Genomic DNA, 12,274 nt, shown 5'->3' with positions numbered 1-12,274 from the left:
GCTGCAGCTTTCCTGGCACACGCATCTTGGCCAATTCTGCTCTCTTTCTTTTTTAAAAAAGGATTTTCAAAAATGTGGCTTTTTATTATATTTTTAGCCTCTCTTTACAACGCTACCTTCCACGCCCTGTGTCCCCGTACACTGCATCATTGAACAGCACACAAGGCTGATGGCAGGCACAGCTCCAGCTGGGCATGTGACTAAATGATACCTGGAAAGTGACTTGCTCTGTAATTGAGGGAGCCAGGCTGCCCCCTACCCACCCACATACTTAGCCTTTCCCTAGAGATTCCTTAAGCTGCGGTAGAGCCTGTGGCAGCTTAACAATCTTCCAAAGACCGCAGGATGCTGCAATGCTTTGCCTAAACACTCCACCCACAAACCAAGGTGCAATTGAACACTTCTTCACTCAGCTCCTTTCTGTACTCCGTGTCACCAAAGGACACCTCAACAACTGGCATTATAATAAGTTCTTTACTGCCTGCAAACAGGATGCAGAATGTTCTGTTTACAGTGTTTCTCTCTTCTCGCTCTAACTCCCATCTCCTTGCTAAACAAAAAGACATTTGCAGCTATCCTCCATTCCATACTTTTTGTTTTAGGGCAGGTGGGAAGACAGTCAGGGAAAGAGCTAGGGCACCCACAGCCCTGACCTTCAGTGGGTAAGTTCCAGATTTTAAGCCTAATGGGCTCTTGCATCAGGAAAACCTGCCTCTTAATTTTAGATCAGGGTTTCTACATATCCCCACCAGCACTGCCTCAGTCATTAACATCCCTGAAGGGGAAGCCATCCTTTAAATTTAGCCCTGCAGATCCTATAGAACAGGTGGCCACAATGTTTGTGCAAGTCCATAGCTCAGGGGCAGAACATCTGCTTTGCATGCAGATGGGCCCACATTCAATTTTCAGGCAGGGCTGGAAGAGAACTCTGAGTGGAATCCTGGAGAGTTGCTGCCAGCCAGTGTGGACAATTCTGCACTAGATGAACCATAGGCCTGAGGTGGCATGCCTAGACTATTCACTCTTGTTGCCTCAAAGTCTTCTCTGCTACCCCTTTCCAGGTAATCCCTAACTCTTCTTATTTCCCCTTTATCAGATTCCATATTCTCCCTGCCTTCTCTGTCTTCAAGTGATAAAGGTCCATAAATAACAACACCCTAGTGGTCCCAGGCCCTAAGGAAGTTAGATTGGCTTCAACCAGAGCCAGGGCCTTTTCAGCACTGGCCCCAACTTGGTGGAACACTCTGTCTCATGAGACCAGGGCCCTGCAGGATCTGATCTCTTTCCGCAGGGCCTGTAAGACAGAGTTGTTCCGCCTGGCCTTTGGATTGGAGCCAATTTGATTCCCTCCGCCCCCTTTTTCTTTTTTCTTTTCCTTCTCCTGCAATGAGGCTCCATTTTAATATTTTAATGTTCCATTATTTTAATGTTGTATTTTATTTTTGTTTTTAAGTTGTAATCACTCATCTTGTTTTTATTATTGCTTGTAAGCTGCTCTGAGCCCGGCCTTGGCTGGGGAGGGCGGGGTATAAATAAAAAATTATTATTATTATTATTATTATTAAATGATACAATCCTGCTGGTCCCAAGATATTAAGATGCTGTTGCTAGATGCTACATCACCACCCCAAATGGACGCTTTGAAATAAGTGTTTTTACATATCTCACACCAGAGTCCTTTCAGCTGATTAGCATAATTGACATGATTAAAAGATGCCACAGAGTTACTAAGAATGTTCTCCGTGGATTCTTTGGTTAACCATATTGGGGCTATGCAGCTGCACTTACAACTGTAACTTTGCAACCAAGATTCACACTGAGGGTTCCTGCCTGGGCTCTGCCAAGTCTGTTTTTATTTGAATAGACAACCTGGGAATGGGCTGCTTGTTTGTGGCCCCATAATGGCAGCATTTTGGATGTTGAAATAATATAGTCTCTCAGTTGGCAGGTCCTTTTTAGAGTGGGTGCATAAATAGCCACAGCCTAAATGGGGCACAGGTCAACTCAACACATGGATTCAACTTGTGGAGTGGAGATATATCTTGCTATAGGTTACAATAAATCCTGTGTCCTCTGGGCTGCCATGCATCTTGGAGTGAAGGGGGCTGGTGTTTAATTGGTAAAGGTAAACCAATCTGGGGCCTTCCAGATGTTGCTGAAATCCAACTCCCATCAGTCCCAGCCAGCATGGCCAATGGTCAGGGATGGTGCGAGCTGGAGTCCAGAAACATCTTGGCATTCTGGATCCCGACTACAATGTGCCTCTGAACAAGAGGACAGAAGTGGGAAGAAAGCAAGGTGAGAGCACTCAGAGACACAATTTGCAGCCAACTTGAACACGGGGAAAGTTAATGAGGTTAGGAGATGTCCACAAGATGGTGGGAATTGGGTTTATATTTATAACATTAGCAGACAGTGTGTTTACCACGCTACTGAAGCTGTGAGGTAAGTTAGATTTGGTGGCACCAAGCAAGTGATGATTCTTCAAAACATGTGAAGAGTGTCTGGTTTTTTTACAGGCTAAACAGAACAACAAAAAAGCATGCTTTTGACATTCTGTACAGATTTTTTATCCCCCACCCAGCTTAGTGGAAGCAGAATGTTTTAGGGATTAGCTTGATACTGAAAACAATTTATGGGGCTTCATCACTGGCCTAAATAATGCTTTGAGAATTCTGAGTTTGTGCCCTGGGCCATTCTGCATTTCCTCTAAAGCAGGTGTGAGCAAACCTGAAGCCTATGGGATCTACTTTGCTTTTTACTAGAACCCCAAGGTCCATTAATCAGAGCCAGGTGTTAAATAGTGGCTGGGAGGAGGCAGAGTCAATTAATACACCACATGATCCCTAATCTGCATACACAGAACAGAGACCTGAGCAGCTTAATTTAAGAGGGAGGGTTTGGTTGTTAAATAATACAGAAACAAAAAATCTGATGAGTCTACTGCTACATCCGAATCACTGCTGCCATCAGAGTAGGACTTTGGGGCAAAGGTCCAGAGCCTGGTCAACAGAAGGAGCAGGAAGGCACCCAAATGCTCCAGGGCTGGCTAATTAGGGACAGGTGGATCTGTCAATTTCAGTGTCTCATTTGGTCAACATAAAGTTCAGTTATCCACATTTCCAAATCAATTTGCAATTTTTGTAAGTACTCGTAAAAATTCAGCAGTATTTTAGTATGACTTTCTATTATGATGCACATTTTCCCCCAGAGCAATTTCCCCTAATAGAATGCATTTTGTATGCTATTTTCACCAATGTATTAATTTTATGCACACTTTATCCTAGTATATCCATTTTTGTACACTTTACTTAGCTAAGAGAATTGCATTGAAAAATTCAGAGAAGCGCAAATTTTGAAATATGGCTGTGTTTTGGTTCACATATAGTTCCGGAAAGTGCTAATTAGTTGGGGTCACATTTAAATGGATCAAATTTCATTCCCATCCCTTGCTGGCTTACCACATTTTGAAGTTAGTGAAGTAACATACATTGCCAGCCACTGCCGCCGCCACCCCCCAAAAAAAACATTAAGTCCAGAGTCTAAATTTAGTTAACAGCACCAACTCTAGTCTAATTTCTGCCCATTCTTGTATTGATGCATCTGAGTGGTACTGTTGAAGATAGAACTAGATGTGGGGCAACTAGGGGGGGGGTCAATATTGTTGAAGATAAATCAAATTCTGGTATATCACTTTTACCCCACTTTTCAGTCCTTACAAGAGTTCCTAAGCTGGCTTGCATTCATATCACAATAAAAAACAGCATTTTTATAAAGACTACCAGCACATTGCACAGAATGATGCCATTCTTGCCTATAAAGTATCTCACCACCATTGTCTCCAAAGCTAAACCATTTTTGCAGTTTTTAATCTCATGTCTTTCTTATTTTTAACCATTGTCAGCTGTCTTGTACATTTTAATGGCACATCAGTGTTTGAAATAAATAGGAAAGCATGAGGCAGAGTTCAAAGTGGCTACCAAGCAGCCTCAGATTTGAACTAAATAGCTGCTAGTGTCAGCCCTATGATGCATTTGGTGCCTTGTTCTGAATCAGTTTCAGCAATCTGCTGCAGTTTCAACAATCTGTATTCTCCATCTCCTGCCTCACAGAGTCCACTGTTTAGTTTGGGAAATGGAATAAACTCCTGAAGTTACAAAGCCAGAGTGTTGTAAAACTGCTCTCCCCGATTCGTTTGGTTAACTCATGAGGCTCACAGTACCCAAACAGTATACAGTTCAGCTGCTTGAAGTTACCGAAGCCAGCAACTGTTCCTGTTTGTGAATGGAGTTGTGAGGAAAAGAGCTTTTAAGCTGGGTGTCAAGAAACCAGTACATCTCTCTGGGTCATTTGTGTAGAAATACGACCCTCTCCCTAATACTGACATTTTAAGTGAGACCTTAAGGTGATCTCTCTCCATAAGCCTCTCCAGACAAAACTGTTTCTGGAGAGCTTCACTTTACAACTGACAACTTTGCTATGGGTTAAGCGAGTCAAAGACGGTGTCAGGAGGACGAGTGCTCTTGAATGCCTTCCTTGATCAGGGATTTCTCCCCCTGCCCAACAATCTGGCACAGATTTCATGAAATTCACACTGTGCTGTAAAGTTTGTGATTGTCAACATTTTTGGTTGAATCCTGTGACAAGCAGTTTGGGAGAAATTGCTTTGGATTACATCCAAAGTTATACCTACTCAGAATAAGGGTGCAAGAAGGCACTGATTTATGTTCCAATTCATGTTTGTTACATGCATTACTGTTTCCGTTCGACTGCAGTTCAGCTTCTAACAAAAACTATGTTACTCATATCGCAGTCTGCTGTGGCAGAATTTTATGTAACTCATTACCTTATCGTTGTGCTATTCTACACTACAGTGGTACCTCGGGTTAAGAACTTAATTCGTTCTTCACCTGAAACTGTTCTTAACCTGAAGCACCACTTTAGCTAATGGGGCCTCCCACCGCCGCTAACTGTGTGATTTCTGTTCTCATCCTGAAGCAAAGTTATTAACGTGTCCAGAGGAGGGCAACCAAAATGGTCAAAGGCCTGGAAACGATGCCTTATGAGGAACGGCTAAGGGAGCTGGGCATGTTTAGCCTGGAGAAGAGGAGGTTAAGGGGTGATATGATAGCCATGTTCAAATATATAAAAGGATGTCACATAGAGGAGGGAGAAAGGTTGTTTTCTGCTGCTCCAGAGAAGCGGACACGGAGCAATGGATCCAAACTACAAGAAAGAAGATTCCACCTAAACATTAGGAAGAACTTCCTGACAGTAAGAGCTGTTTGACAGTGGAATTTGCTGCCAAGGAGTGTGGTGGAGTCTCCTTCTTTGGAGGTCTTTAAGCAGAGGCTTGACAACCATATGTCAGGAGTGCTCTGATGGTGTTTCCTGCTTGGCAGGGGGTTGGACTCGATGGCCCTTGTGGTCTCTTCCAACTCTATGATTCTATGAACCCGAGGTACTATTTCTGGGTTAGCGGAGTCTAACCTGAAGCGTCTGTAACCCGAGGTACCACTGTATTCATTTCAATGCAAAGGAAATGCCAGTCAGTTTTAGGGGAGTGTGACCAGCGTGCTTGCACTGGGCACCACATCTATACTGTAGAACAGAGTGAGAGAGGCAGGGGTCCCTGAATTTTCACATCGCACAGGGTGCCGCTGAAATCTGAGAGCCCAAAGTCTGACTCTGGAAGTGCAATGCATTGGGGGCGGGAAACATCAATTATGCATCATTAGCAGACTGAAAACAGCAGTAGCAGCAAATACCAATTTTCTTTGCTGGATGGATTTCTGTTCCTGAAGAATAAGCAAACGCCAGCAATTTCTGCTCCCATTTCTGTTGAAATTCTCCGACATCCCTAACTCAGAGTAGAGGCATTGAAATCAATGGACACATCTAACTTTATGCCCATTAATTTAAGTGGGTCTGGTCTGAACAGAACTTAGTTTCTATGTTTTCCGCCCTTAATTAAACAGCTGCTCAAACCTGTGGCTTTGTTGGGCACCTTCTCCCAAGATACAAGCTGGGAACCCTTCATTCATTTTGCAGCTGTAAGCAGGCAGAATATAGACTGGGAATCTACTGGTAGATGCCTGGGTGATTTCCAATAGATCAGCAAACGTTTCTGCCCCCCAAGTGTTTAACAGTAACAAGTAAAAGGCTTCCCCTCTAAAAGGCAAACTGAGGCCTGGGGGCCAGATCCGGCCCAATCACCTTCTAAATCTGGCCCGCAGACGGGTCAGGGAATCAGTGTGTTTTTACATGAGTAGAATGTGTCCTTTTATTTAAAATGCATCTCTGGGTTATTTGTGGGGCATAGGAATTCATTCTTCTTCTTTTTTTTCAAAATCTAGTCCAGCCCCCCACAAGGTCTGAGGGACAGTGGACCAGCCCCCTGCTGAAACAGTTTGCTGACCCCTGAATTAGACTGTTTAAACCAAGAATACTTGGAGGAAAACCAGAACTGGGGTTGGGAGGTGGGGGATGACGCCAAGTTCAGTTTTGGTATCAAAAGCTAAACATGTGCTCAAACACCTTTTTCTTAGTTTTAGGTCTATGTTCAGTCACACACCCCATGCCATTTTTCTCCTCACTTGGCTCCAATTGGTGGATCTTGATGTTAACACACACCCCTCCCCTCCAAAAAAAGACATCAATCCCACAAGTCTGAAGTTTGTTCTCCTTCCTGCTCTACAGGTTGTGGAGCAATAGATAGTGCACGCACACTCCACATATACACACACTCCACACATACACAGATAGTGTGTGGTTTGGAGCGCCAATTCTCAGTCAGTACAGATCTTGACTCAGACTCCAGTTGTATCACATGCATCCAATCAGACCAAACCTTCACAAAATGCATGTAAATCTACCACAAGAACAAGAGCTGAAATCCATTTTGTGTTTTTCCCCTTCCAGTTCTCTCAATCTCACGCCCACTCAAAAAAAGAAAAAAATCCTTCTTTTCCTTCATGTTCTGACCGCAAGGCAGGCTCTTAACTGCTTTTATAGTAACATTCCTTGTATGTCTCCCTAAATACATATACCGTAATTACTTTTCACTGTAGATTTATGGCTGGGCTTTACCAGTCATTATTAGGTTTGCTTGCTGTTTTGAATGACATCCGAGAGTTTATGGCCTCTGATTCATTAGTTACTGGGCTCACTGTGACTGCCAAGATACCTGTTTTAAACACACATACACACACTCAGTACACTTTTCCTTCCTTTCCTGAATGGCATCCTCTGGGTTTTGGTAAAACCAAGCATAGGGCAAGTGGGTGGGTGCTTTCTATTCAGAGCCTGTCTTCTGACACAACCTTTAAGAACCAAAAAGACTGCCTTCCTGGATGGAGGCCCACCTTGGCCTGGCATAATGCCTGGCATAATGCCAACATCCTTCCCGTGTGATGTGGCCCTGCCCAGCCTCTATTCCCCATAGGCACAGTTCCTGTGAACACAGATGTTCTATTTAGCAAATAGTGGCATCTGCTCTGTATGTTTCACCGCTTCTGTTCATTTGTCCAATCTTTTTTTTTTTAAGCCATATAACTTCATAGCCAATTACTCCGTAAGTTAATTACTCTTTGTGGGAAGTAGTCCTTACTTTTGTCTGCCCTTGGGCTCACTGCCAGCTGGCCCAACATTCTTGGATTACAGTTTGGCCATGCAATTTTTTCCAAAGGCAATAGCTTGATTTCTGAGCATGGGCCCCAGGGGTTGGGAACCTGCCACACTCCAGAAGTTATTGGACTCTCAACTCCTAGCATGGCCAAAGTCTGGAGATGGTGTCTAGCACCATCTGGAAGGCCACAAAATGCCCATCCCTGACCTACACACTCTTACAGGAAATCAGCCTTTAATGAGAACCTGCCTGCAAGGCGGGGTATCATCCGTAATGACTACAATGGTGCACATATTCCATTTAACGCAGAGGTTTGGAGCTGCCCCAATGCACCACAATCCCACGAACCCAAGACCTTAGCAATGCTGCTCCTTTTTTTACAATATAAATAAAGAACTTCACGAAGCTCTCTCCATTTCATTGGGTGGTATTCAACTAAGTTTTATTCAAAGTAGACCCACTGAAATTAATGAATGTGACCAAATTAGGTTCCTTCATTTCAGCAGGTCTACACTGAGTAAAACTGAGTTGGATATTAACCACCTAATAATGTCCCAAAGTTTTCTAGAACCTACAAAACCTGAAGACAAACAATATGAGGAGAAGACTAGAACTCTTGAGCAATGAGGTTATTACAGACACAACAGAAGAATAGAAAGAAGGAATCGATATAATTAAAGTATAAGTGTGAACTACCAACCATTAGGTAGGAATGATCCAGTCACAGTGTGAAGAAAGTGACTAGAGAAGGTTACTTGGCTCATAGTACTAAAACTTCTCTGTCTGAGCAGTACAGTTCTCATCAGGACAAGCAATGGAAAAATGCTACTTTGGTGGAGTTTCTTTTCCAAAGGTTTAAGCTGCACCTGCTGCTGCCACCACCCCAAACATATCACCAAATTCACAAAACAAAATAACATTTTGGGCCATGGTGGCACAAACCTTGTGGTTCTGATAGGATGTCACGGATATAAAGGATGTTTCTGGAAACACGTGAGTGCAGAAAGCTGTGTTCTTGGAGCCAAATGCATTGTTCTCATCTGCTTTCACAATGTGCAGCCTTGGCTGGTATTTGTGCATAGAATTAAGAATGATCTGAGGAAAGGAAAACAAGAAGGGAACTCATTAGGAATACTGTACAACAAAGTGTATTCAACTGGAGTGCATTATAGGAGCAGGGAAAGGCATTTAAAACATTATGGTGAATTTTGGCTTTGATTTCAAGTAGGAAGGAGTCTGCATTCCTGTGTGTGAGTAAAAAAAATAATGATGTAACTCTTGAGACCTGAAGCCAAACAAACGTATCTGGTTGCTTTCAATTTATTTATTTCATCAATAGCATATTTTTAAACCATGCCATTCAAACAAATTCTGATTGATAAAACCCAATAAACCAATTTAGACAAACATAAAAATAAGAGGAACAAACTCTAAAAGCAGCATAAACCCCTTCAGACGACAGAACCCAGGGAAGAGCACCGGCTGAAAGTCTTTGCGTATCGACAAGGGCATGTGGAGATAGGTCATTTCTTAAAGCACTGAGCTCCCAAGTCATTACGAGTTTTTTCAAAAATCAAAACTAACACTTTGAATTAGGTCCAGGAATGGGCCAAGGAATTATGGCAATTGATGAAGCAGTCAAGCAATGCAAACAGTTCCAATCACAAATCAGTGTATTCATTTTACTATTGCCACTCCTCATCCCAGTGGCTTTTTTCTGGGGGTACGCATACCCCTAAACATTTTGTGAAACTTTGTGCTTTTGTACTTATTTTCCCCGATTTGAACTATAAAATGGTGATTTTCTTAAGTCAAAATGAGAGCACCCCTAAACATTTTTTTAGAAAAAAAGCACTGCCTCATCCTATGCCTGTTCATTCTCTTGCTCATTTTTCTTTCCCTTCACAGAAACATTCCTCACCTTTTCCCCTAATTTCTTAGCCAACAGCAAGCAGAGAGGCTGGGGGACGTCCCACCCTTTTGCAGTATTAAGGCAGTTCATCCACTCATTGCAAGAGGTTTCCCCATCACTTGACTGTACAGCAATACCAGCTGCTCTATTCCCACTTTCACTGAATGATGGAAGGCCAAAGGCATCCTCTGCGTGGGTCTGTTTTCATTAGAGAGAGTTAGTATTGCCCAGTGTAGCTTTTTACTCATGTTAGATGGGAAAGAGTTGGATGGAAAAGGGTTGCTGAGTCTCCTACTTGGGTCCTGAGAAGCAGGGTGGCAAGATAAGCTTGCAGGGCTGCCAGGTTGCCACAAATTGCATACAGTGGTACCTCGCAAGACGAATGCCTCGCAAGACAAAAAAACTCGCTAGACGAAAGGGTTTTTTGTTTTTTGAGTTGCTTCGCAAGACGATTTTCCCTATGGTCTTGCTTCGCAAGACGGAAACGTCTTGCAAGTTTGTTTCCTTTTTCTTAACACCGTTAATACAGTTGCGACTTGACTTCGAGGAGCAACTCATAGAACACAGTGTGGTAGCCTTTTTTGAGGTTTTTAAAGACTTTGGTATTTTTGAAGCTGTTCCAAAACTTTCCCGACACCGTGCTTCGCAAGACGAAAAACATCGCAAGACGACAAAACTCGCGGAACAAATTAATTTCGTCTTGTGAGGCACCACTGTATAAATATGGGACGCGGGTGGCGCTGTGGGCAAAACCTCAGTGCCTAGGACTTGCCGATCGTATGGTCGCCGGTTCGAATCCCCGTGACAGGGTGAGCGCCCGTTGCTCAGTCCCAGCTCCTGCCAACCTAGCAGTTCAAAAGCACCCTTAAAGTGCAAGTAGATAAATAGCGGCCGCTTTATAGCGGGAAGGTAAATGGCGTTCTGTGTGCTGCGCTGGTGCTGGCTCGCCAGAGCAGCGATGTCACACTGGCCATGTGACCCGGAAGTGTCTGCGGACAGCGCTGGCTTCCGGCCTCTAGAGTGAGATGAGCGCACAACCCTAGAGTCTGTCAAGACTGGCCCGTATGGGCAGGGATACCTTTACCTTTACTATTGCAAGAAATAAATACAAAAGTGAAGTAGACAAGAAATAGACTCATTTGCCCATCACCATATAGTATATTTAAAAAAAGACAGGCAGATATATATATATACACATGCATATGTATGTACAAGGTACAGTTGCATATATTCATAAGGACCCCATAGCCATGGGCATCCACAGGAATTTCTGCCTGGGGGGAGGACAAAGTAAAATAGGGCAGTTTCTTACCCCCAAAATTGAAAATAATAGTGCCTGTAAATTATGCCTCATATCTCAGGTTCTGCAAATGCTAGAAATTTACTCTCTTTTTTTTAAGGAAAGCTGGGGATTTGGGGGTTATGGCTCATATGGGAAGGGGGGACTGCCCCCTTCTCTCCCTACCTCCCACTTGCAGAGGCCCATACCCCCCAGAGTGTTCTGGGAGAGGAAATGGGGAGAATCATTGCACATTAATGGTATCTAGGCAGAAAGAGCATCCAGCAACCTGACTGAGGCCCCTCCACGTCCGTTTAGCCATGTTCACAATCTTGATGCTGATGGAAAGTGGGGCTGGGGCTGGAAAACAGAAGCCTATTCTTTTCTAGATGGGTCAAGAAGCACCATTATGGCAGGATCAGTTCTTTTAAGGCCCTTTTGGTCTGACTGCATATAATTCTGCCCACAGTAGCCAGCTGCATGATATACCATTTAAATGTAGTTTTTATTGATGACATTTTCCAGATCAGCCTTCCCCTCTCCTCCCTGAGGAGGAATGAGAAAGCAGCGTGGCATTTTATCAGCTTTGTATGGGGTTCTCTTTTAACTATTTGGCTGCTGTCTGGCTACAGAGCTTTGACCAAGGAAGAGGGGAAGACTGCTTTATTAAGGCTGTTATTAAAATATATTTCACTTGGCGTGCTCTGTGATATCAAACCACCGGAGGACAGCTTCAGAAGTTACACTGAGGAGATTTTTAAATCAATTCCAAAAACAGTAATCACTGTAGTTAATTTGGGAAGTTAGTTAAATATACTTCTATTGTTCATGAGAATTTAAAATATATTTAATGAGATTTTCAAGTTGTAATTGCGTTATTTACTAACAGCAAATAGTGGGACCTGCTGCAGCAAAATGTTGCAGTTTATCTTATCTCCTAACTCCTAAGTCAGGGATAGCCAAACTTATGTTGTCCAAGGTCTGGTAACCTCTAGGATATGGAGATTCCAGCAATCTCTTGTTGCTTAAAAAGAAAGACGAGAAACAGAGATCAAAGTAAAGCACCTTCCCTTCACCAAACGCTCTATTAAAACAGGCCATAATTTTGCACCCCTCCTCACTCGCTCCACTGTTATTCGTAACATGTAAATGTTCCAGCAGAAGAAGTAGTTCCAGGAGCTCCAAAGCATACCAAGAGAGTTGAGGCGCCCAGTTCCCATTTGGGTCTAATGCTTTAATCCACTTTCAAGATCTCCTATTGAATCTCATCAACTGGACTGCACTACTTTCTTAAACACAAAGAAAGTGTTTTTTAGAAGCAAACAGGGAGGGGGCATATGAAGCAGCAGCCCAGGCTGCCTGCCTCGAATCAGTATTGCTGAGATGGTGTTCCAGCTCAAAGGGATATTTTACAGAGACTCCAAAAGGTACAACTGTGACCCGTAAAACCTACCTA

General features: G+C 43.3%; 2 protein-coding genes across 24 annotated transcripts in view; one reads left to right on the top strand and one right to left on the bottom strand.

The window, feature by feature from the left end:
• The window catches only part of TBX4 (T-box transcription factor 4), a 133,373-nt gene that overhangs the window by 9,445 nt on the left and 111,654 nt on the right, over window positions 1-12,274 (bottom strand). For all 23 annotated transcript variants that reach the window (XM_081172081.1, XM_081172086.1, XM_081172095.1 and 20 more), the window contains one exon: window positions 8,570-8,722. In XM_081172081.1, coding sequence (XP_081028207.1) covers window positions 8,570-8,722 — 153 coding nt within the window. The remainder of the gene's footprint in view (window positions 1-8,569; window positions 8,723-12,274) is intronic.
• BRIP1 (BRCA1 interacting DNA helicase 1) overlaps window positions 1-12,274 on the top strand; it is a 216,385-nt gene that overhangs the window by 197,112 nt on the left and 6,999 nt on the right. The window lies entirely within an intron of this gene.

Source organism: Podarcis bocagei (genome assembly GCF_964188305.1).
Source record: "Podarcis bocagei genome assembly, chromosome: 15".
In the NCBI taxonomy this organism is placed as follows: domain Eukaryota; kingdom Metazoa; phylum Chordata; class Lepidosauria; order Squamata; family Lacertidae; genus Podarcis; species Podarcis bocagei.
Note: the sequence above shows the minus strand (reverse complement) of the source record. Positions and strands in the feature narration are given on the sequence as shown.